This window comes from Girardinichthys multiradiatus, chromosome 8 (assembly GCF_021462225.1).
Source record: "Girardinichthys multiradiatus isolate DD_20200921_A chromosome 8, DD_fGirMul_XY1, whole genome shotgun sequence".
Classification (NCBI taxonomy): Eukaryota; Metazoa; Chordata; class Actinopteri; order Cyprinodontiformes; family Goodeidae; genus Girardinichthys; species Girardinichthys multiradiatus.
The window spans coordinates 40,653,135-40,677,951 of record NC_061801.1 but is presented as its reverse complement, the minus strand read 5'-3'; the positions used below and the strand labels follow the sequence as shown (position 1 = coordinate 40,677,951).

At 43.1% G+C, this 24,817-nt stretch overlaps 1 protein-coding gene across 1 annotated transcript in view; it reads left to right on the top strand.

Annotated features, from left to right (window-relative positions):
- dcc (DCC netrin 1 receptor) overlaps positions 1–24,817 on the top strand; it is a 354,845-nt gene that overhangs the window by 144,792 nt on the left and 185,236 nt on the right. The window contains exons 6-7 of the mRNA XM_047372294.1: positions 11,973–12,329; positions 21,629–21,916. Of these exons, the coding sequence (XP_047228250.1) occupies positions 11,973–12,329; positions 21,629–21,916 (645 nt within the window). The remainder of the gene's footprint in view (positions 1–11,972; positions 12,330–21,628; positions 21,917–24,817) is intronic.

The following is a 24,817-nucleotide window of genomic DNA, read 5'->3' as shown; positions in this document are numbered from 1 at the left end:
GGATGTTTTGCTTTGTTCTCCTCTAACAGCTCCTGTTTTGTTTACTGTTGATTATTTATCTTTACTCCTGTTGCTCTTCCATCCTGTCCCATGATTTTCCATCAGCATGGTTGTCTGCTTCCAGACAGCAGCTGGCAGAGTTTGAGCCTGCTCCCACTGTTGGACCCTCTCCAGAGTCGTAATGCAGTCCTCCATTCAGACAGTAACCCACAGTGTCAGGCATTGTTAGTCTGTGTTCACATGGAGTTTGGCTGATGTCCACCTTGCTGTCACCACCTCTCATCATTTAAACTCCTGCACAGCTCTTTGGATTTAAACAGCTCTACCGTTTTAAGCTGTTTGTGCCGCGCTGATCCTTATAGAGCCTTATTACTACAGCCTGATTCGACCCATGTTTGTATTCCTGTTAAATGCTGCAGGATTCTGTTGGCAGGATTTGGTCCATTGTTTAATTCCTTCTCGTTTCTACCAGTCCTGAATATTAAATGCTGAGGCATCCTGCTGGTGCCAGTGCTCATTTTTTTATTTATTTCAGTGACTGTCTGTGGTTTGTTCTAAACAGGCATGCACAGAAAAAGAAATTAACACTAAAATAACACATATAACATTTAAAAATAAATGAAAACACTTTGCATCTTTTTGGGGGAAAGAGGATTAGATTCACCCTTAAACCCAGCAAGAATGCGTAATATTATCAAATCTGGAGTTAATCCAGAGGAATGGCTCATTGCTGTGAGCACATCATCTATGTAAGCCACTGGAGAGAAAGACAAGTAGTCCTTAAACCTTTCACAGTCATAGCTGATAGATAAATTCATATCCACATACATATAATATTTTACAAGTTCTACATATTGTCTTGATTTCTATACTTTAATTTAAATTAATATGTATGTGGGTTCATGTTTTTTACTGGGATACTGGGAAACTATAAGATGTCCCATTTTGAAATATATTTATCTATTTAACCATGCAACTTTAGAAATATTCACAATTTGATTTAGGTTTATCAAACAACAAAAACAGCCCTACAGATCTCTTTCCTGAACTTTTTATATATATTCTTGTTAGATGGCATTGATGTTTTTAACTTATTGGACGTAGCCTGGCCTTTTAGAAAATACTTTGAGCTTCAATCATCCACTTTTATCTCAATTCACTATAAAGTTCATCATTTTGTTGTTCAATCCAAAACTTTGACTGTAAATTTCCACCGCGTTGCAGCTCTGTGCTGCATGGTGAAGCAGAGGTCATGACCTATATGCTTCAGAGGAAGTTGGGCTGGTGACTCGTCCAGAATGTTCTTATCCTCTCGTCCAGTAAGCTTACTTTTAGGCTTGCATAATTTCAACAAGTTTGAAAATCCCAATAATTAGCAGTGGGCGTTACCATTAGCATGCTAACAGCAAGGTTAGCATGCTAACTCTACTGCTTCTATTCTTTCAGCATGTTTGAAAAACATAATAATTAGCTGCAAATGTTAACGTTAGCATGCTGACAGCAACATCTCAAGTAAATGTATAGGATTTTTAAATATGTTTTTAATGTAGCATTAGCATGCTAACACATGCTAACATTTAAATACAGACCTTACTGTTAGCATGCGAACAGAGAGGTTAGCATACCAACAGGGATATTACAGTTAACATGAGAGCAGTAAGTTAGAACATATCTGAATAACAATCTGAATATAGCTGTTACTGTTAGCATGCTAACTTTAGTGTAGTTTCAATATGTCTGAAAGTCTCAATAATTAGCTGTGAATACTGCTGTTGCCATGCCAACAGTAACATGTAAAGTTAGTTGCTGGAGTTTGTTTCTGTCCTGTTCTGGCAGCTTAGACAGACAGTCTGCTGGGTCTAACAATAATAATACATTTTATTTATGACATACTTTACATTTACAGAAAATCTCAAAGGGCTACAGTCAAAAAACAGTCTGGTTGCCTTGCATGTTCAGGTAAGATTTGTGATGAGATATTCCTCTTGTGTAATTGACTTTATTCATTTAATGGTTTAAGGATTCAAGCACCAAATGTAAAGGCCATAACCGTTCTACTCAGATTGAGATTTATTTAAACAACATATGTCAGCATGTCTTCACCTTTGATTGGCACCTTTTCTCTGACTCAGTCTGAACTAAGGTGGACAAAATATGGTGGAGATTAATTTCAAAATCATGTGTATTCTAAATGATGAAGTAAAAAAGTTTAAACAGCTTTAAAAACAAGTTTTTACTGTGGAATAATGACAGTTTTCAGATTTTTTATAGAGTCCTCTAAAATATTGAATAGAAATATCCTTTATTGTCCCTCGGTGGGGAAATTCAGGTTTTCCAACAGCAAAATGAAAGGGAAATGGAAGCATGCAGATTCACCCAAAAGGTAAAAATATACAACAAAAATAAAAAATAAGAGACTGTGTAATAAGGGTGAATTTACAGCATTAGAAAAAAATGCTTTGCAGTTATTAAATGTAGCATACTCGGATAAAAAGAAATGTGCAACTGAGTAGGACACTTAAAAGGACATGTAGAAAATTGTGCATATTTGTGCTTAAAATAACAACAGACTACTGAAGACAATAATAAATGTGCAAAACTGTAAAAACAGCCGGGGTGTGAACATTCATTGGGTTATAAAGGATGGTTATAAAGTGTTAACAGCTACTCGGAGGAAGGATCTGTGATAACGTTCCTTTGTGCACCTAGGATGCAGCAGTCTGTCACTGAATGAGCTCTTCAGTTCTGCAACAGCTTCATGCATGAGGTGATGTTATTTTTTAATACAGTCCTCCTGTCTCTCACCACCCGTTCTGGGTTCAGGGGGCATCCTAGGACACCACTAACCTTCCTGATGATCTTACCGAAGCTTCCTCTCAGCTGTAGAAAAGATGCTGCTCCAACATAGTACACCATTGAAGATGGCTGAAGCCACCTGTCAAAAAGTGAATTTCACTTACTGAAATGAGGGACAACAAATTGTTATTATATAATATTCTTAAACGTTTTCTTAAACTTTGCACTTTTTCTATATTCATAATCAGCAGCCTTCCTAAGGTGGATGGATAGATCTTATGTTATCATCTTAAATTTGAAAACTCCCCTCAGAAATAAGCAACGGCTAAACCAGACATTTTTTTCTTTTTCGCTCCAAAATGTGTTTGTATTTCTCCTGCATGAAAAAAATGTGAACAAATCCTCCTTTCCAGAAAAACAATCCCTAAAGCATTCAGAAAGGATGAAATAAAATCAAGTACCACTAACAGAAAGAATTTGTCTTCAAACATGAAGTGAAGAGCAGCTCAATGTTAGAGATGAAATATGAAGAAAAGGCGACCGGGGGGCAGCAGATAGAGGAGAAACAGGGGAGAGGCGACAGAGAGTGATAGCATCAAACTGCAGGACGAAGTGTACAAGGGCACGCTGCCGAAGAGTGAGTGTGTGTGTGTGTGTGTGTGTGTTTGTGTGTTTGTGTGTGTGTGTGTGTGTGTGTGTTTGTGTGTGTGTGTGTGTGTGTGTGAGCAGTGGAAGTGAATACAGATTGAGCTGTCAGGAAAGTGATTTACTGATAGAGAAGGAGGGGGCGCGACTGGTGAGGGAGAATCAATAAGAAGGAAACCATGAAGGAAAAGACAGAAGGAGGAGGAGGATAGAAAGCAAAGCAGATGGAGGAAAGCAGGAATGAAGGGTGAGTGGAGGAGTGTTGGAAGGAGTAAGAGGTGTGGTGGGGAGCATGTTGGGGGGGCAAACACCTGTGATTGGATGTTAAAGTGATTTATAGTCTTCCAGTGTGAAGCTGCAGACCTGCTGTTTAATATTGTTCTCCTGGGTTTGAAGATTCTTCTATCTTTTCAGGCCCCACAATGCTTTGCAAAAAATATTCCTACTGCTGAAACTTTTGCACTTTTCTTACATTCCAACCAAAGCTTTCAATCTAGTTTATTTGGCTTCCTTTGTGTGATCACAGAAAGAGGCATGAACTGTTAACATGAAACAGAAACATATACCACTTATAATCTGCTCAGCCTCATTTACTGCATTGCTGATACAATGAGATGGTTTAGATCAGTTAGAGTCATGTGCTAGAATGGCCCAGTCAAAGTTCAGACCTAATAACTTGATGCCTAACCTAACTTGCTCATCTCCATCTAATTTGAGTTGAGTTTGACCTATTATACAAAGAACAAAATGTGACAAAATGTGGAAACGTTCAAGGGGATAGGAGTACATTTATTAAAATAAATCCTCACAGTTTGGGTGTTTAAATGAACACAGAACAGGAAGAACCTGTTCCTGTTCCTTTGTCTCAGACATCCCATCTTCTCCCTTGGTGTTTGATTACTTGTCCTTTAAAGATGGTGTAATTCAACAACATGAACGAGACGTGATTTCAGGTCGTTCCGTACCTCCTTTCAGACTTTTCAGGGAACGCAGACAGAAGCTGAACGGTGGCTTTCACTGAACAAACTGGCTCTCTGATCACGATGAAAGCCTTTTTAGCAGCAGCGACATCAAAGGAACAGGAGGATGACGGAGCCGCTGGCCGCTGCTGGAGTCTTTCATGGCATTAATGAAAAAATTACAAAAACAAAGAAAAGGCTCAGGAGGTTGTGGCTCTGAGAAGCATGACAAGTTATCCAACTGAGGAGGGCGGTTCATGCAGGAGTTTAAACTGTCTGGGTCATGGTGTCGGATTAATATTAGATAAAACGGGAAAATAATGAAAGATTCTGGTCATAAAACTGCTGCAGGAAACAATAAAGCTGATAACAACACTGCAGAGTTCTTACTGGACCGGTTATCATCAGCCTTTAAACATTGAAGGTTCATTTGATTGATGCACAAGTTGTTGGTCATGAAACCTAAAAGGCAGAATGTGTGCAAAAAATATTTAACATCCCTAAAATAAATCTGCTGAATCTGGGCGGTACCACTGCTAGCTGGACTGCGAGGTAGTTCAAACTGGACCGGTTAGCTTTGAAGCCAAGTTCTTGCTCTGAAGCTGCCGGTTACCTTCAGAAGTCAGATAATTACATCACTTTCATGTGATGTAATTATCTGTTGGCAATCGGAGCGTCACACCAAATCAGTGTATCAGAAGTTGAAGCTACACTGTTGGCAAACTTTACCAAACCAAGATGGTGCAAAGAAATAAAGTCTGCAAAGATAAAATGGTTCCTTCTGTTGCAGATCACTTGGGCAGAACGTCCGCCAGATTACCTGCTGGATGCTTTATTTAAACCCTGTGGGAGTCTATTACTGGCCTGATGGAGCACCTAGAACACAGTCAAAGGTCATCATCCAAAGATAAAACAGGTTACTGATCCTTTCTGTGGGAGGATCGGTTGGTCCAGCTGTCAGCTCTGGCCTGGTTTCTGTTTTTTCTTCTAAAGTTTACAGTCTGTCTTTCTCATATGGTCCAGGAAGGTCTCCAGTGTGGTTTGCTCTGTCTGGACCCGTCGACGCATTTTTAAACACGAGGTCTTGATAAGCTTTGCTTTCAGACTTTAAACTGGACTTAACCAAACCAAACTACCTGGTCCTTGGGTGAGACAACTGGGGCAGTAAACTATTGATGTTATGGAGTTATTTATGTAACTCTGAGCAGCATGAACAGAAAAATAAAAAAACTCAGTGATCACATAGGTTAGACTTTAAATGAACTTCATTGAAATCAAGTCTGAAGGGGACTTAGCTTAATGCTAAAAGGTGCACATGTTCAGCATCTGGTGCACATGTTGGGGAGGTCTCTGCATGGCCCACTTGTGTCATGTATTATGGGACTGGAGGTTTATTGTTGCTTGCTGCTCTGAGAAGCCTGAAACTGAGAACATGTGGTCATGAAAACCATTGGATGAAGTTTTGTTGCAGATAAGAGATGTTTGTCTACAAACCTGTTTTTGTACAGAAAATCGAAATAAAACTTCCTCCTGCACCAAACTCTGCTCTGCTGTTTTAGTCTCCTCCCACGCTGTTCTTCAGTTTTTTGTTCTAATCATTTTTCTGCTCTGGCTGCTGCTGTTTTATTTGTCGATGAATCTAATGATTTCTTAGTCATCTAAGAGCAAACACGTTTCATCATCTACAACAGTAAAAACGAACTGATGCTGCAGCCATGTTCACGTTCTGCTCAGCAATGAAAGCTGAAGAGGAGGTCCAAGTAAGTCTCTTGTCTCTGGGAGACAAGTCCAGTCAAGTCTGACGTTTTTGAGGGACAAGTTGAGTCTCCAGTCTCTAATGACTGAATTGAACATTATAACTAAAACACAGAATTTGTGTAAGTTGTGAATTTAAACCATTAACGTATGAACTAATTTAACCCATAAATATTTAACTTACCCCTCCTTGAACCGTCACCTTAACGTGGTGGAGGGGTTTGAGTGCTCAAATGATCCTAGAGGCTATGTTGTCTGGGGCCTAAATGCCCCTGGTAGGGTCTCCCATGGCAAACAGGCTCTAGGTGATGGGTCAGACAAAGAATGGTTCAAGAACCCCTCATGAAGAACAAAATATCGAGCCACGTGACGTCGCCCGGTACGGCGGAGCCGGGGTCCCACCCTGGAGCCAGGCCTGGGGTCGGGACTCGTCGGAGAGCGCCTGGTGGCCGGGTTGCTCCTCGCGGGACCCGGCCGGGCCAAGCCCGAATGAGAGAGAGGCCATCCCCCAGTGGGCCCACCACCTGCAGGGGGAACCGTGAGGGACCGGTGCAAAGAGGATTGGGTGGCGGACGAAGGTGGAGACCTCAGTGGCCCAATCCCCGGATGCTTAGGCTGGCTCTAGGGATGTGGAATGTCACCTCGCTGGGGGGGAAGGAGCCTGAGCTTGTGCGGGAGGTCGAGAGATATCGACTAGAAATAGTCTGGCTCGCCTCCACGCACAGCGTGGGCTCTGGAACCCATCTCCTTGAGAGGGGTTGGACTCTTCTTCTACTCTGGAGTGGCCCACGGGGAGAGGCGGCGGGCTGGTGTGGGTTTGCTTGTTTCCCCCCAGCTCAGCCGTCTCGTGTTGGGGTTTACCCCAGTGGATGAGAGGGTCGTATCCCTGCGCCTTCGGGTTGGGGAGAGGTCTCTGACTATCATTTCAGCCTACGGGCCGAGTGGTAGTGCAGAGTACCCGGCCTTCTTGGCGTCCCTGTCGGGGGTGCTGGATAGTGCCCCTCCCGGGGACTCCATTATTCTGCTGGGGGACTTCAACGCCCACGTGGGGAACGACAGTGACACCTGGAGAGGCGTGATCAGGAGGAATGGCCTCCCCGATCTGAATCTGAGTGGTGTTTTGTTATTGGACGTCTGTGCTAGTCACGGATTGTCCATAATGAACACCATGTTCAAACATAAGGGTGTCCATCAGTGCACTTGGCACCAAGACACCCTAGGCAGGAGGTCAATGATCGACTTTGTTGTCGTATCATCAGACCTTCGGCCGCATGTTTTGGACACTCGGGTGAAGAGAGGGGCTGAGCTGTCCACTGATCACCACCTGGTGGTGAGTTGGATCTGCTGGAGGAGGAGAAAGCCAGGCAGACTTTGCAGGCCCAAGCGCATAGTGAGGGTCTGTTGGGAACGCCTGGCGGAGCCCTCGGCCAGGGATGTATTCAACTCCCACCTCCGGGAGAGCTTCGACCAGATCGCGGGGGATGTTGGAGACATAGAGTCCGAGTAGACCATGTTCTCCGCATCTATTGTCGATGCTGCTGCCCATAGCTGCGGCCGTAAGGTCTGCGGTGCCTGTCGTGGCGGCAATCCCAGAACCCGGTGGTGGACACCGGCAGTAAGGGATGCTGTTAAGCTGAAGAAGGAGTCCTATCGGCTGTGGTTGGCTTGTGGGACTCCTGAGGCGGCTGACGGGTACCGTGAGGCCAAGCGTGCTGCGGCCCGGGCTGTGGCAGAGGCAAAAACTTGGGCCTGGGAAGAGTTCGGTGAGGCCATGGAGAAGGACTACCGGTTGGCCTCGAAGCGATTCTGGCTTCCCCCCTCCTGCTTCCCCCTCAGGAGGGGGAAGCAGGCGGTGGAAGGAGTACTTCGAGGATCTCCTCAATCCTGCCATCACGCATTCTGTGGTGGAAACAGAGGCTGGGGACTCGGGGTTGGACTCTTTCATCACCCAGGCTGAAGTCACCGAGGTGGTTAAAAAGCTCCGCGGTGGCAAGGCTTCGGGGGTGGATGAGATCCGCCCTGAGTACCTCAAGTCTCTGGATGTTGTAGGGCTGTCATGGTTGACACGCCTCTTCAACATTGCGTGGCGGTCGGGGACAGTGCCTCTGGACTGGCAGACTGGGGTGGTGGTCCCCCTTTATAAAAAGGGGGACCGGAGGTGTGTTCCAACTACAGGGAGATCACACTCCTCAGCCTCCCTGGTAAGGCCTACGCCAGGGTATTGGAGAGGAGAGTCCGACCGATAGTCGAACCTCGGCTTCAGGAGGAACAGTGTGGTTTTCGTCCCAGCCGTGGAACACTGGACCAGCTCTATGCCCTCTACAGGGTGCTCGAGGGTTCATGGGAGTTTGCCCAACCGGTTCACATGTGTTTTGTGGACCTGGAGAAGGCATTCGACTGTGTCCCTCGTGATGCCCTGTGGGGGGTGCTCCAGGAGTATGGAATCGGGGACCCTTTATTAGGGGCCAAGCGGAGCAGGAGTTTGGTCCGCATTGCCGACACTAAGTCGGACCTGTTCCCAGTGCATGTTGGACTCCGACAGGGCTGCCCTTTGTCGCCGGTCCTGTTCATAACTTTTATGGACAGGATTTCTAGACGCAGCCAAGGGCCGGAGGGGGTCGGGTTTGCGGACCAGTGGATTTCGTCTCTTCTTTTTGCGGATGACGTGGTCCTGCTGGCCCCCTCTAGCCAAGACCTACAGCAGGCGCTGTGGCGGTTTGCAGCCAAGTGTGAAGCGGCTGGGATGAGGATCAGCTCCTCCAAGTCCGAGGCCATGGTACTCGACCGGAAAAGGGTGGCTTGTCCTCTTCAGGTTGGAGGGGAGTTCCTGCCTCAAGTGGAGGAGTTTAAGTATCTCGGGGTCTTGTTCACGAGTGAGGGAACAATGGAGCGGGAGATCGACAGACGGATTGGTGCGGCTGCCACAGTAATGGGGGCGCTGTGCCGGTCCGTTGTGGTGAAGAGAGAGCTGAGCCGAAAAGCAAAGCTCTCAATTTACTGGTCGATCTACGTTCCTACCCTCACCTATGGCCATGAACTTTGGGTCATGACCGAAAGAACGAGATCACGGATATAAGCGGCTGAAATGAGCTTCCTCCGTAGGGTGGCCGGGCACTCCCTTAGAGATAGGGTGAGGAGCTCGGCCATCCGGGAGGGGCTCGGAGTAGAGCCGCTGCTCCTCCACATCGAGAGGAGCCAGTTGAGGTGGCTCGGGCATCTATACCGGATGCCTCCTGGACGCCTTCCTCGGGAGGTGTTCCAGGCACGTCCCACCGGGAGGAGGCCCAGGGGACGGCCCAGGACACGCTGGAGGGACTATGTCTCTTGGCTGGCCTGGGAACGCCTTGGGCTCCCCCTGGAGGAACTGGAGGAGGTGTCTGGGGAGAGGGACGTCTGGGCGTCTCTGCTGAGTCTGCTGCCCCCGCGACCCGGTCCTGGATAAGCGGAAGACGACGAACGAACGAACGATATTTAACTTAATCTTTTCCGGAAGATTCAGTTTAAAAGGTAAAAAAACTGTTAACTGCTGTACATTATTTAGAATATTAATAAGGTTTGATACCGACCTTTTTTGAAAGGTCTTAGTCAGTCTCTGGTGTCTTGTCCTTAGAAGTAAACTGATTTCATTCTGTTTCATGGAGAGACAGTCTTGCCACAGTGTAGCGGGCCTTGTTTAGATCCAGTTTGGAGACGTAAACCGCTCTACATTCGTTCTCTAAGCTGAACTGTTCCTTTACAGGTCCTTCTCAAAAAATTAGCATATTGTGATAAAGTTCATTATTTTCTATAATGTAATGATGAAAATTTAACATTCATATATTTTAGATTCATTGCACACTAACTGAAATATTTCAGGTCTTTTATTGTCTTAATACAGATGATTTTGGCATACAGCTCATGAAAACCCAAAATTCCTATCTCACAAAATTAGCATATTTCATCCGACCAATAAAAGAAAAGTGTTTTTAATACAAAAAACGTCAACCTTCAAATAATCATGTACAGTTATGCACTCAATACTTGGTCGGGAATCCTTTTGCAGAAATGACTGCTTCAATGCGGCGTGGCATGGAGGCAATCAGCCTGTGGCACTGCTGAGGTCTTATGGAGGCCCAGGATGCTTCGATAGCGGCCTTTAGCTCATCCAGAGTGTTGGGTCTTGAGTCTCTCAACGTTCTCTTCACAATATCCCACAGATTCTCTATGGGGTTCAGGTCAGGAGAGTTGGCAGGCCAATTGAGCACAGTGATACCATGGTCAGTAAACCATTTACCAGTGGTTTTGGCACTGTGAGCAGGTGCCAGGTCGTGCTGAAAAATGAAATCTTCATCTCCATAAAGCTTTTCAGCAGATGGAAGCATGAAGTGCTCCAAAATCTCCTGATAGCTAGCTGCATTGACCCTGCCCTTGATAAAATACAGTGGACCAACACTAGCAGCTGACACGGCACCCCAGACCATCACTGACTGTGGGTACTTGACACTGGACTTCTGGCATTTTGGCATTTCCTTCTCTCCAGTCTTCCTCCAGACTCTGGCACCTTGATTTCTGAATGACATGCAGAATTTGCTTTCATCCGAAAAAAGTACTTTGGACCACTGAGCAACAGTCCAGTGCTGCTTCTCTGTAGCCCAGGTCAGGCGCTTCTGCTGCTGTTTCTGGTTCAAAAGTGGCTTGACCTGGGGAATGCGGCACCTGTAGCCCATTTCCTGCACACGCCTGTGCACGGTGGTTCTGGATGTTTCTACTCCAGACTCAGTCCACTGCTTCCGCAGGTCCTCCAAGGTCTGGAATCGGCCCTTCTCCACAATCTTCCTCAGGGTCCGGTCAACTCTTCTCGTTGTGCAGCGTTTTCTGCCACACTTTTTCCTTCCCACAGACTTCCCACTGAGGTGCCTTGATACAGCACTCTGGGAACAGCCTATTCGTTCAGAAATGTCTTTCTGTGTCTTACCCTCTTGCTTGAGGGTGTCAATAGTGGCCTTCTGGACAGCAGTCAGGTCGGCAGTCTTACCCATGATTGGGGTTTTGAGTGATGAACCAACCTGGGAGTTTTAAAGGCCTCAGGAATCTTTTGCAGGTGTTTAGAGTTAACTCGTTGATTCAGATGATTAGGTTCATAGCTCGTTTAGAGACCCTTTTAATGATATGCTAATTTTGTGAGATAGGAATTTTGGGTTTTCATGAGTTGTTTGCCAAAATCATCTGTATTAAGACAATAAAAGACCTGAAATATTTCAGTTAGTGTGCAATGAATCTAAAATATATGAATGTTAAATTTTCATCATGACATTATGGAAAATAATGAACTTTATCATATGCTAATTTTTTGAGAAGGACCTGTATTTGTGCTGTGGTGCTTGTTACAGACCTGGAGGTCTTTCACAAACGTGTCAAGGACCGATGTCCAAGCCTCTAATGGAAAAACTTTAATATAATGTTAGAAACAACATGGCACCCATGAGGGCTCTTAAAGATACCAGAGCCCAAATACAATTCTGCAAAGATCCACTGTGACCGATTGGTCCGCAGTACCACTGCAGTTTGTCCACCTGGTGTGGACAGCATTTAAATGAAAGGCAAAGATCAGACCTTGTTCCGCAGGAAAACCTGCAAAACCACTTCAGACTGGTGAACAGCACCAGGACAGGTTCAGTTCAAAGGAGCAGTTGTCTGTAATCAGTGGTAATCCAAGCTCACAAACACTTTACACTTTTAACTTTATGCTCAGGTCTTTGGTTTATGTCATCGTTTTACAGTTGGTCTTACAAATAACTGATGCCCTGTTTCTGCCTCTTTCTTTTGCTCTCCCCCCAGCCTCAGATGCTCCCTCGTCTTCCTCCTCCTCATCATCTAGTCCTGGCTTCGTGGACTTTACCTTCACCCTGGAGCCTCAGGACATGGTAACGGTGCGAGGTGGTGTGCTTCAGCTAGACTGCCAGGCCCAATCGGACGCAGCGGCGGCGCCTCCGTCCATCATGTGGCGTAAAGACGGGGTCCTGCTGAGCACAGTGGTGGACGAGCGGCGGAGACAGCTGGAAAATGGGACGCTGATGGTGCAGAACGTGGTGCATTCACGGCACCACCGGCCTGATGAAGGAGAATATCAGTGCCTGGCCACACTGGATGGACTGGGGAGCATTGTTAGTCGGACAGCGAAGGTCACTGTGGCCGGTAAGGGATGTTTCTCCCTATTTCTCCGTGTGTCCATTTACAAGTTGTTAATTGATCTGGTGGGAAGGTGTGACACTGTGAACTGGAAGGGTAGCAGAAAAACATCTCCAGATTGATACACGAAGCTTGTAGAATGGTACCAGCTCAGCACGCGTTTTCTCACCTTACTGCCTGCTGCAGGTTGCATAAAACTGAAATAGATCCACCACACCTTGACCTGCCCTTGGTTCCTAAAATGAACCATCAGAGGAGTTCATTTTGCTTAACATCCTCCATCTGCTTCTCTGGTCATATTCATTTAATAGAACTGAAGTAACTCACCTGTAATGTAATTTAGAAAGTGCACTGTGGCTTAAGATCAATACAGTTTATGGAGCACATTAATAGACAAAGAGGCACGGGGGCTTAAGTGCATCTCTGTCAGCAGCAGCTGGCTGATACTTCATCTAATGTTTGAGAGAGCGAAGGAAACATCTGAAACTTTGATGGTTTGATCAAGATTGGACCAGGTGTGTGCTTGCTATCAGGTTGATCTCACACAGCGACGTGGAAAATAATCCCCAAACTTTTTACCTCTGCAGGTTCACACAGACCTGTTTATTTCATGCCAAGCTGGACGCCTTTCAGAGAAACGTGTTCCAGAAGAACATGAGGTTTGCATGTCCAGCACACCTGCTTTGGCAGCAGAGGAACAAGGCAGCCAGTAATCTTGGAAAAATCAGATTGCAAAGCTTTATGTTATTACAGCGTATATTTTAATATGATCTGTGATGTTCCTCTAATTTTAAAAGTAATCATCTTCAGCTGTACATCCTGATGTTTCCACACTGAAACTCTGTACCAAATCAAAAACAATCTTCTCTGGGATTCTGACTGATGTTCCTGTCTGTATCAGGAATGTTGTGGAGGAAATGTTGTCCACTTTTTACTTTGCTTCAGCTCATTAAAGTTTCTGCACAGCTCTGTGAAGGTCCCACTACAGCATTTCAATCAGGTTGAGGTGTGGACTTTGACTAGGCCATTTCAGCACCTTGATTATTTTCTGTTTCAGCCATTCTGTTGTAGATTAGCTGCTGTAGTCTCTACTGTCCAGAGGTCATTGTTCCAGAAGTCTTCTCCTTCATCCAGATGCAGCTTTATAACCGGAGTCCTGCTGCCATCTTGTTTACAGAGAGAGGAGCCTTTCTCCTTCAGGCCTTCCAAACAGCCATACTGGTTCTGAGTTTTTTCTACCTGTCATCATGACCTTTAACCTGCAAACTGAGGCTTGTAAAGTCTGAGATGGAGCTCTTGGGTTTGTGGTCATTTCTCTGAGCTTTATGCTCTGACAAAAAGCAAAAACAGAAGATGTCTGTAAGGGAAAATACTTTTTCCAGCTCTGTAGCTAAACATGCTAATATCTGTAATTAGAGGATTTAACGACAGGCCATGAAAGCATCATGGGTTGCAGAAATAAGCTGGATGTAGTTAGTCTCACAGTTTGCTATTTAGCTACCTGTTAGCGTGGTTATTAAATTACTGGCAGGAACAAACCAAAGAATACAGTTTGGGCCAATCTGCTCCACGCCTAAATGTCTGATTTATCAGCTGGATATCTAAGTATGTTTTTCAATACTTTGATTCTGACTGTTTCATAATAATAATCATCTTTATTGGTCACTGCACATGTACATTACAATGAAATTTGTCCTCTGCATTTAGCCCACCCCTTATAGGGAGCAGTGGGCTGTCATTGTGCGGCGCCCGGGGAGCATTCTGGGGCTAAGGTTCTTGTTCAGGGACCCAGAGTGGTAATCTGTGGGATACGAACCTGGCCCCTTGTGTCCCCTCTGGAACACAAACCTCCTGTTCTAACCACTAGGCCACCACCACAGGTCTTTAGAGTGACTCTTCAGTTGGAGCTGTTGAAGATCCAGGACATCAGTTGCTAACGGCTACAGTATTCCTGTGTAAGCAAAAAAAAAGAAGACTTCAGGACCGTTTCATGCCTTCTTCTGGCTCAGTTCTCAGTCAGGTGAAGCTTTAGACATGATCAAAAGTTGTTTAATGACTAAACTTTAAAGGCTTTGGAAATACTAGATGACTTTTTAAAATAATGACTTTTGTTGTGATGTGAAATCATATTCGCGTGACCAGTCTCATTAATAATAAACACTCCAGACGAGCTCTTTAAAACACATCACAGCATCATCATGATCACAGCTCGGGTACAGACTCTCTAAATGTGCCTCTTTAGTATAAATGTAAAGAGTTCAAACCTGAGCTGACGTTTCAAACACACACACACACTCAGTCATGATTAAACACCAACAAGTTATTCCTAAATGGCATTCACGTCACACACATTACAAGGCAAAATGCTAATTAACAAGAGAGGCTTAAAAATTCAATTAGCAGTCTGCTGGTGTGTTGGTGCCTCTGTGCCCAGAATTGAGTGTAAACTGTGAATTAATTAGAAACTCTGAATGCAGAGAGAAACTCAGACAGGAGGTAAGAGTTGGCAGAAGAGAACCAGAACTGAGAAATGATGGGAGAAGCCGTGAAAGCTTCCTCACTGAAAGGATGAAACAGAGCTGAGAAACAGTATTACTCAGAATGACAGTGTTACTAAAGGACAGATCAAAAGATGGTACTGTTACTAACCAGTATTAGTCACAGTATTAGTCTTCTTTACAAGTCAGATCTGAAAAGTGTGGCATACATTTGTATTCCAGCCCTGATACAGAACAGCACAAGGTGGTTCTGCAAAGGATGCATCTCTACCAGCTTTGCACATCTACACACTGTACATTTTGGATGGAGAACTTCTGGGAACAACAATTTTCAAGTCTTTTCACAGATTCTCAGTTGGATTTATGTCTAGACTTTGACTAGGCCACTCTAGTGTTCAGTGTTAGTGTTTTACACTGAAGCTTTTGGTTTGAAATGTAAAAAAGGGGTAGAAGTATTCTTGCAAAATGTGGCCAAGATTTCTAGAAGACTTTTTGGTATATGGAGTAGCTGGAGTTTTACCTAGTTCTTGTGCAGATGTAGTTTCTCACCAAGAGTTCCTTTCCTTCTCCTTTAACCACTTTCAGCCTAACTATAATATCTTGTTCATCTTGAGCGAAAACTCTGAGTCTTGGCCTCAGAAAATGTTCTCGTTAAGTCCCTGAATTTACTGCTTTGGTGTTGGAAACAAACCAGCTTTCAGTCTGGCGGGTTGCTAATTAGCAGTCAACTCTGAGGACTCGGACAAATCCTGCTTAATGGTAGCGAGGAAAAGTGTGGTTTGACCACGAGAAGTAGATAATAATTGGTCCCAAGGTACAGGAGGAGGAAAACAACATCCCAGAAATCCCTTCTACACTGCTGCCCGTCAGCTGTGATTTCCATGTTATTATCAGAGTCATTTTGGGCTTTTTATTAAAGATAAATAAAGAAACAGACAACATTCACCTTAAACAGACATGGTTCTGGTCGGTTTCTCTTGAAATGGTGTGGAGAATGATATAAAGTTATAAAAAACAGGAAGTTTAATTGGCTGCATGCTAGGTTAATCAATCTTAAAATTTGTAGATTAGACTCGAGGCAAGTTTGGTGACGGGTCGTCAGAAGTGACAAAAAGCAGCCTCGTCTGTATGCTTGGAGTGCTTGTTTGTGAACTTGATCTTGGCCAATAAAGCTGAATCTGATTCTTGCAGCTGCAGGCAGGGGTGTGATCTACAGGAACCGACAGCAGATGAACATAAGGCACACAATATAATTTACATCAGCGTTCCTGTCACCTCAGATATGTGATGATGTCAGATAAGCTAAGGCTGTGAGGGGCCTGCATGCACGCTGCAGCCCGGACAATGACTCCTTAAGCTCCACTTATTTCACACAGCAGTAGAAGACGTCTGCCCTGGTTTCAGAGTTCAGCTTTACAGATTGCTTCTGTCAAGGTGGAACACAGTAAGCAGAAACTGATTCAAACAAGCATAAAAATGGCAAGGTAAGTGTCAGACATGGAACTGCATTCATTGGTTGGTGGCTACCTCGAATAAAAAGCTTTTAGAAGGATTTATTTCCTTTCACAGACGTCTGCCGTTCAACATTAGAAATAGTTTTTCTTCAGCATACAAAGTTTACATAGCAGGTAATCAAGAATAGCATGATACTGTCACATTGAGGTTTGTGGGTGAACCAAAGCGCAGGCTACAGCTTGGCAGCAGCATTTCAAGCAGTCTTCAGCTTTATTCAAAAAGGGGGTCAGAGCGTAACAAAAACACTGCAGGTACGGACCAGAGTAGCGATCCACAACTTACAGAGACACTGCAGGAACATGTAGAACTCAAGGCATGGACGAGGGTAGTGAACGAGAGGAACCAGCAAGGAACAATGAAACAAAACCAACTAATATACAGAACGAGAACAAAGGCAGGTAATCAAGGAACTAAGAACAGGTGTAACGAGGAGGCAGGAAGGCAGAGGGAACAGGTGAAAACAATACATAGATTAAAACATGATGAAGGGACTAATAAACAATACCGAAACAAAGCTATAAACAATTAACCAAATGAAGCATTAGAGTAAAGAATAAACATGAACCGAGAAACTAGAGGGAACATGAGAAACCTAAGAACGAACAAGGAACCCATACAGCAAACCGAACACCACACAGACTGAACTGACAGGAAGGGAAGCAGAGAACATGAGGACTAGGATGTAAACAAACAAAAAGTAAACAATAAGTAAACACAACCTAACCAGAGGGGCTGGTGAAATAAGATAAACAGAGTACAAATAATAAGCATAATAATAATAATAGCAAAAATGACAAAGAGAAAACCATCCTAAGTCAAAACCAAGAAAGCAACCATAACCAAAGGAGCAATGAACGAGGAGGGTGACAACATTAGGGGGGAAACAAACAATCAGGAGTGAGAGGGAGTAACCAAAACACCACGACTACCAAAATACTAAATATAAACATAAGTGACTAAACACAAAGTCCAAACCCTAACAGATACATGATCTCATGTACAGCGCTTTGAATGTCTTGTTACTGAAAAGCGCTATATAAATAAACTTACCTTACCTTACATTTTATTAAAATGTAAAATATTATCTTGTATCTCTTTAGGTGATTATTTGGCTGTCTAACTTTATTTTTCTAAACCAATTATGTTGCCACTAAATAGAAACTGAACCTGCAAGCCAATAGCACCATTTGCTTTGCTACTACAAGCTAGCGGCTAGCTTGCAGTAGCCTGAAAGCTATGTTAATGTAGAATTAACAAATATTTCTCCCTATTTTTTATTTAACCATTTGTGTGTAACTAACAGCTCATATTTATGTTGATATGCTGCTGGTTGATTGCACTGTTAGCTATGTAAGCGGCCAGCTGCTAACTTGCTAAACAGTTGGTTTAGCGTAGAACAGAAGAAATAAATTTTTTCTATTATTTTATTTAATATCTTTATATTTTAGTTTAAATAAATATATACAATAGAATAAGTGTGGTAGATTCCAGACATACATGTTGACACTCTACCTATTCAGTGCACCGTTAGCTGTGATAATGACTAGCTGCTTGTTCGTTAAAACAGTAGGAGTACAGTTTAAAACACCAACATATACTTGCTTGCAGTTGCCTTTTTGCAAATTTTATCTGGTGAATTCTGAAAGCTCCAACCTGTAATGAATTATCTTAATTTGGCTCCTAAATAAATGTATTGATTCATCTAGAAATACACTCAAGGAATTGACTGTTCCCATGGGCTTAATTGTACTAAAAATGTTTAACAGATCTGCTGTTAAATGACATTAGAAATATGTAAACTATGAAACTGCATCATCTCTAATGACTAAGCAATGCATTAGTGATAGTAATAACCTCCTAATTATAATGAGTTGGTGGATATTTTGTCATCTAGAAGAAATGAGGACGCCAGATCATAAATTATGTTTTTCAGTGAAGGAGATGTGTTAATAATTCAGCATCACTCTTTGATCAGACCTCCATCACTGTAGGTGGTTTTTACGTTGATCCAGCAGCTCGTTTATTATATTTTTACATTATCCTTTTCTTTTGTTTGACAAAGTACATAAAAAGTTAGAATGAATTATTTAGTTTCACTTCTTGTTAATGCCACATTTTACATAAAATGTACAAATTGATTGGTGTAACAGTTAATTTCTTTAATACTTTTGCTATTAAGAAATAATACATGTTTAGACTGCTGGAGATAGGCACCAGCTCCCCCGCGACCCACTATGGAATAAGCAGTAGAAAATGACTGACTGACATGTTTAGGCTTTTAAACCTTTAAAGATTTTTGAAAGACAAACATGTTTTTAAATTAAGTCTTGTCTTTAATATCTGTTTTGTGTTTATTTGTAGGGCACAATTACAGTACAAGCCTTTTAAATAGTTTTAATGGTTGATCTAAACACCGTTCTTCTTCAAAAAATCCTTCAGAAAGGTTCCCATGTACTCACACGGTTAAACTTGCAGCTAGAAACTCTTAAATAATCCATAGGTAGCAATACATGAGGCAGTCCCATCTGTGAACTTTCAGGTTCCTTCCTGGAACATTCAGGTCACGTTTTGGGGACATACAGGGTACCTATCAGGAACATACAGTGTACTTTTGTTAAAACGTCCTGGTTGAAAACTTTCAGGCCACATTTCTGAAACCTCTTGGGAACTCTACAAACTTTTCAAGTTATTCTTCAAAACCTGGGGGTAGTTTCTTGGAGCTCACGGTCTACATTCTGGAACTTACAGGCACAATTTGACATTTAAAAACGATTTCTCTGAAACTTACAAGTCAATGTTTAGGACTAGGCAGTCTAAGGTGACAGCTGTCTGAAGTGACTTGCAGTCCTTGCACCTGTAAATCGTAAAAAGGTACACCCTGTGTTTTGTAGTACTACCAAAAAGTAGAGCGGAACTATGAGTTAAAGCCTAGTTGTTTTTATAAACACGTTTGAACAACTGAAGAAATGAAGGGGAAGAAAAACACAAATGAGACACTATATATAAATAAATATAAGAGATTTTCAGTGTGGAAACACCAAAGATGGTGCTGCCAGGGAGAAGGGGAAGAGGAAGATGATGAGGTTCAGGGATGTAGTGAAGGCGGATGTGCAGATGGCTGGTTGGATGAAAGGGATGCCTGAAGGGAGCAGCTAAAGGAAGATTACATGAAAGAAATGACAAATTGAATAAATAATTTAATAGAATATTAAGCAGCAAAACATTCTCCCCCTTAGTCATGCTTTCTAATCATGTTTCTTGCTGCTTGCTAATAGTTGTGACATTTTCTCCGAATCCTGGTTAGGACTAAAAGTAGCTGCAGTGTTCCTGATCACAGGATGAAAGATAGCAGATACATTTGTTTGCCAGGAACTCTTCTGATGGATCAGCCTGGATAAATGGGAAACCTGTCAGATTTCAGTTTTCCATTAAACACAGTCTGAACATTAGAAGTAATGCTCCTCGTTTTTTATTTAAACTGATTCAATCATTTCATTCTGCTTTAAATCTCAGAGTAACATGGCGAAGAAAATAAACAGCTTTTATTAAATTCCCGACGTTCCGGTTAATCTACCAGGAGAGCCATGTTGACATGAAATGAGCCACACAGCCTCCGGATGATAGAGAAACCTGTGAGGGCTGAGCGAGGCCAGCTGCCAGCAGGTTGTTGTTGGAGTGAATCGGATCAGACTGGAAACAGTCCTGCTTTTCCGTGCTTGCGTGACAGCGGCTGTCCTCTGTGACCCGTTTCCCTCCGTCTTTTCTGTCTGACTTTTATCTCAGAGTCTAACCCCGTCTCTGTTTTTACGTCCACAACTGCTGCTCTTCGCTTTGTTTCCTGCTCCGGTCTGTCCATGTTATCCTCTTGGTGTTGACCTCAGGAACCTTCACAGTGGGCTCGGCTCCTTGTTCCCACCCTGCTGCGGCTGCCTGCCTTTTTATTGCTCTCAGTGAAACTCTGCAGGTTTAAAATGCAGCTGTGACAGCAGCAGGTTTCTGTGAAAAGGCTCCTGTAGGTTAGTGCAGTGCAGTAACCATTCAGTTCAGCCGAGTTCAGAACATCTTGGATAAATATATTGCATAGAAATATTAAATATATATTGTACAAAGTTCTGGAACAGAACTATAATCTGCAAAGAGGATTTCAGCCAGACCAGCGAAGGTAAACTGAGCTACATTTTTGTTTCCTCTGCAGTAATCATGCAGTTTACGTTTAGTTTTCAGTTAATGTTCTGATTTAATAAAATGTTCTTTTAATGTGTGTGTTCATGGAGACTTTCCCTGAACCCCTAATCTGTTAGCGCTGTCAGGCATTAGGGATTTATTTGATAATGAATAAATATAGAAATGAAAATGGCTACCAACCTGTTGGAGGTGTTTTCTGTTCAAGTCTCAGCTCTAAACAGTTTAATTTTATTAAAAGTGGCAGAAATAGTCTAAACCAGCGGATCATTTTTCCCAACTCACTTTTGGATCAGTACTTTTGGGAAGATCATAAAGGAGTTCTGTGACCAAATCACAGAAAGATTTCTGCCAAGCAAGTCAGAGACAATGAAGGAAAATCCATACAAAACCTTTTGTTAATGTGCATAAATCTCAAACTTACAGGGTACCTTCCAGTATTTACGGGACACCTTCTGAAATGTAAAAGGTGCTTTTCAGGAACCTACTGGGTACTTTGCAAACTTGCAGGATAATTTCTGACACATACAGAGTATGTTCCAAAAGGTTTAGGGTACCTTATAGAACTTATTGGATATTTTTCTGAAACTTCCAGGTTGCGCTGAAACTTAAAGGTACTTCTATGGAACCTAATGAGTACTTTCTAGAACTTACAGGGTACTTCAAGAACCTGCAAAATACTTTAAGGACCCTAGAGGGTATTTTATGAAACTTAAACAGTTATGTTTTGTAATTTAAAGGGCCAATTTTCAGGACTTACTGGATACTTTCTAGAACTTACAGAATACTTTACAGGAATTAACTGGGTATTTATGGAACCTGCAAGATACATTTTTCTAACTTAGTATGTATCATGAAACCTAAAAAATACTTTTTTAAATTTAGATTAAATGTAGATTAAATTTTATTCCAGGGACTGGGCTGTGTAACCTCTAACCTGATACTTTCTGAAGCTTATAGGTTAACCTGTAACTTGAAGTACCCAGTTAGTTCCAGAAGGGTAACATATAAGTTCCGGAAACTGTGGCCCGTGTTTTGTATTGTTACCAGCTACAAACCCACATTTTGGCATCATGTGCAGTAGTAATTCTGGTTCCCCTCTGTTTTCAGGTCCGTTGAGAGTGATCGTCCCCACTGAGTCAGTCTCCTCGTACCTTGGTGACACCGCCCTGCTTCGCTGCGAGGTCTCAGGTGACCCCACGCCCCTTATACGCTGGCAGAAGAACCGGGAGGACCTACCGCTGAGCTTCCAACCCGAATCCAGGCTGGCGGTGCTGCCATCAGGCTCTCTGCAGGTGAGCCGGGTCCAGCCACCAGACTCAGCTACGTACCGCTGCCTGGCCGATAACCCCGGCAGCACCAGGACGGGGACGGACGCTGAACTTCGAGTGCTCCCAGGTAAAATAAAGACTTAACAGAACCTTAGATTTCCACCGAGCTGTTTTAATGATTTCTGTTCACTGGATCCAGACAGATCAGAATCTTTCCATTTGGACCATTTATTCCGTCAGACTGGATGTGCTTTGGTTTTCTTGTTATGTTGAAGTCTTGGACCGGCGGTTTTTATTTAGCAGAGTTATAGCGAGGCCTGCAGTCATCATTTTGCCAGGTAGTAATTAAGCTGGTCTCATCCCGGCGCTGGATGTCTCTCAGTGCAGTGAAATGAGATGTAAAGAATGTACCGGATGGGAGATGTGATTTTAATGTGTCTGCTGGCTGCTTCAACGTCACCCCAAGATTCAGAGCCCTACATCGTCGACTTCATCACCCAGATTACAGCTCAGGTTCGCTCTCAACACTTTGAGGTGGAACTATGAAGTGCAGTTGTCGTTCTCGGCTTGAGCCGGAGCGCTGACCTTAAAGCGTGTGCTTTACATTTCAAAGTCAACATGCTGAGTCTAATCTGCTCGCCCACCACCAGGCCCGCTCACACACACGCAGCACATGCACCATTGATCTTCAAGTGTGTGTTCGGACCTCCAAGCACTAAAGTCCTGCATTTATAAACGCTGTTTAAGAATCTTAGCAAGGCTTTATAAGTCTGTTGGTTTTAATAGACATCTCTGTGGAAACATCTGCAGCTGAATGTCCCATCTAAGGACTAAAACGGGTCAAACTGGGCCTCAGAATAATCCACATAAATCAGTTACTAAGGACATACAAATATGGTAAAAACAAAGTACACCCTCTTTCAGCTCCAGGGTTTACATTTCAGGACATAATAAGAACAATTGGGTCGTTATCAGGCTTTGTGTGAAACAGTAAGTTCAGCCCGTGGTCCAGCAGCTTGTAGAACCTTGTTCAGCAGCAGTACCTCTCAGCAGTGGTGTTCTGTCCGACTTCATCAGTCTGTCTTAGACATTTCTTCAGCTCTTTGAGGTTTGCAGACAGTTGTTTCTGTCCAGCTCTCTGAAGGTTCTACCACAGCCTTTCAATCAGACTGAGGTCTGGACTTTGACTAGGCTATTGCAGCATCTTGATTTGGCTCCAGTTGACGACCCAGTTTGGTCCAACTGTTAAAGAAATGGACTCACTTTTGACTCTGGGATACTTTTGCGACAGAAGAGCTCATGGTTCACCTAATGATGGCTAGATTTTCTGGTTCTATAGTTGAAAAACAAGTCATCATCCCTCCACCTCAGTGCTTGACAGGTGACATGAGGTGTTTGTGCTGTGAAGTAAAGTCTGAAATGGAGCTCTTGGGTTTCTGGTCATTTCTCTGACCTTGGGCTGAATCTGCTGGGACACCCACTCCTGGGAAGATTTGCAGCTGTCTGGGATGACCTTTTACCCTCCCAGATTGATGGGTAGCAACAGTTGCTTCTCTAAGGGCATTGCTGATGTCTTTCCACCTCAGCGTTGTATTTATGCTCTGATTATGATTGGTTATTCAATGCATTTGATCAGCATCACTCTCCCACTCCTAAGCAGTGATTTTAGAACTAAAGGAGGCGGTACTTTCTTTTTACCGGGACTGTGTATGATCCCTGAGAAGCTCTGTGCCGTTCCAGTCATTTATGAGATGTGGAGCCTTTATTCCATCGAGTGAAGGAATGTAGTGGAGTTATAAACGGTTTTAGAGGGAGATTAAACAAGATTTGAAAAATTGTATTGGACACACGGCTGGAAGTCGACACTAAGCTTTTCATTTTAGGATTAAACCCTGATGAGTATCCAGCATCCAGGAAAGATACTGCTGCTTCAGATCTGTGTTTACTGCTGTCATGGAACATGTTTCTCTCTGTGTGAGCAAATAATGCAGGCCTGCTTTTATTAACTGGTTACTGGAAAGGACTTTCTGTATTCTTAATGGGAGAAAAGCTCTTCCTTTATAACTTTATTCTATTTCTACCCTGCTGCCGACAGCAATGAGCACCTCACAGATCAGCAGAAAAACCGGAGGCAAAAGCTTTCACCATCATGTGCTTTGACAGCTCTGTAAATGATCTGTAGCAGGTGCAGAAGTGCTGATTTCCTTACTGGTCCTACTGGGTACCTGACTGGGAGTCTGCAGCATATTTACAGGTTTTCAGAGCTGCACAACATGCAGAAAAATCACTAAAAGCTCTTTTTTATTTTTATGACTGTAAGCTCTGTAACCCTGTCAGTTTTGGAGGTAATTGCATTTCTGTTGTTCTTCGACAGCTTCCAGTATTTATAATGTCATAAATACGGTATTATTCTGCTCCAGATAAAGACAAAGACCAGGAGAATTAAACCCAGTGCTGTAGCTAAGCTTCTTTTTCCAGCTTTAGATGATCATTTGGTGTAATTTATCATCTGCATTTAATACAGTTCAACCCCAGATTCCTTTAAAGCGCTTCTGCATTGATATATGAAGTTTCAACCTTATGGATTACATATGGTCCATCTTAAGTCTTGAAATGCACCGAACAGTTTAGGTCTCTTCAGGTTTGGAAAACAGAACAAAAGTTAAAAATAATCTTTGTTTCCAGTTACTTTTATTTGTTCTCTTTTCTAAACCGTACAAATCTGTGTGTTTACATAGAAACTGCTCCAACAATCACATTTATTCTCCATGACAGATGGAAAAGGTCCTTCATGTAACATCTCAGTGACATAAACCCCAACCACCGTGTAGGAGAGGACATCTGATTGGTGCTGCTGAAAGCTTCAGTGGTGAAACAGAGACCTTGAAAACTACCTCATTTTCTACAAAATACAAAAACAAAACTGCTTAATTATTTGGTGGTCGGCATGTTAGCTACTGTATAAAAATGGACTGTATATAAATGAAATTTATATTATATTTATATAAATTGTGTCTCTTTAGAAAGA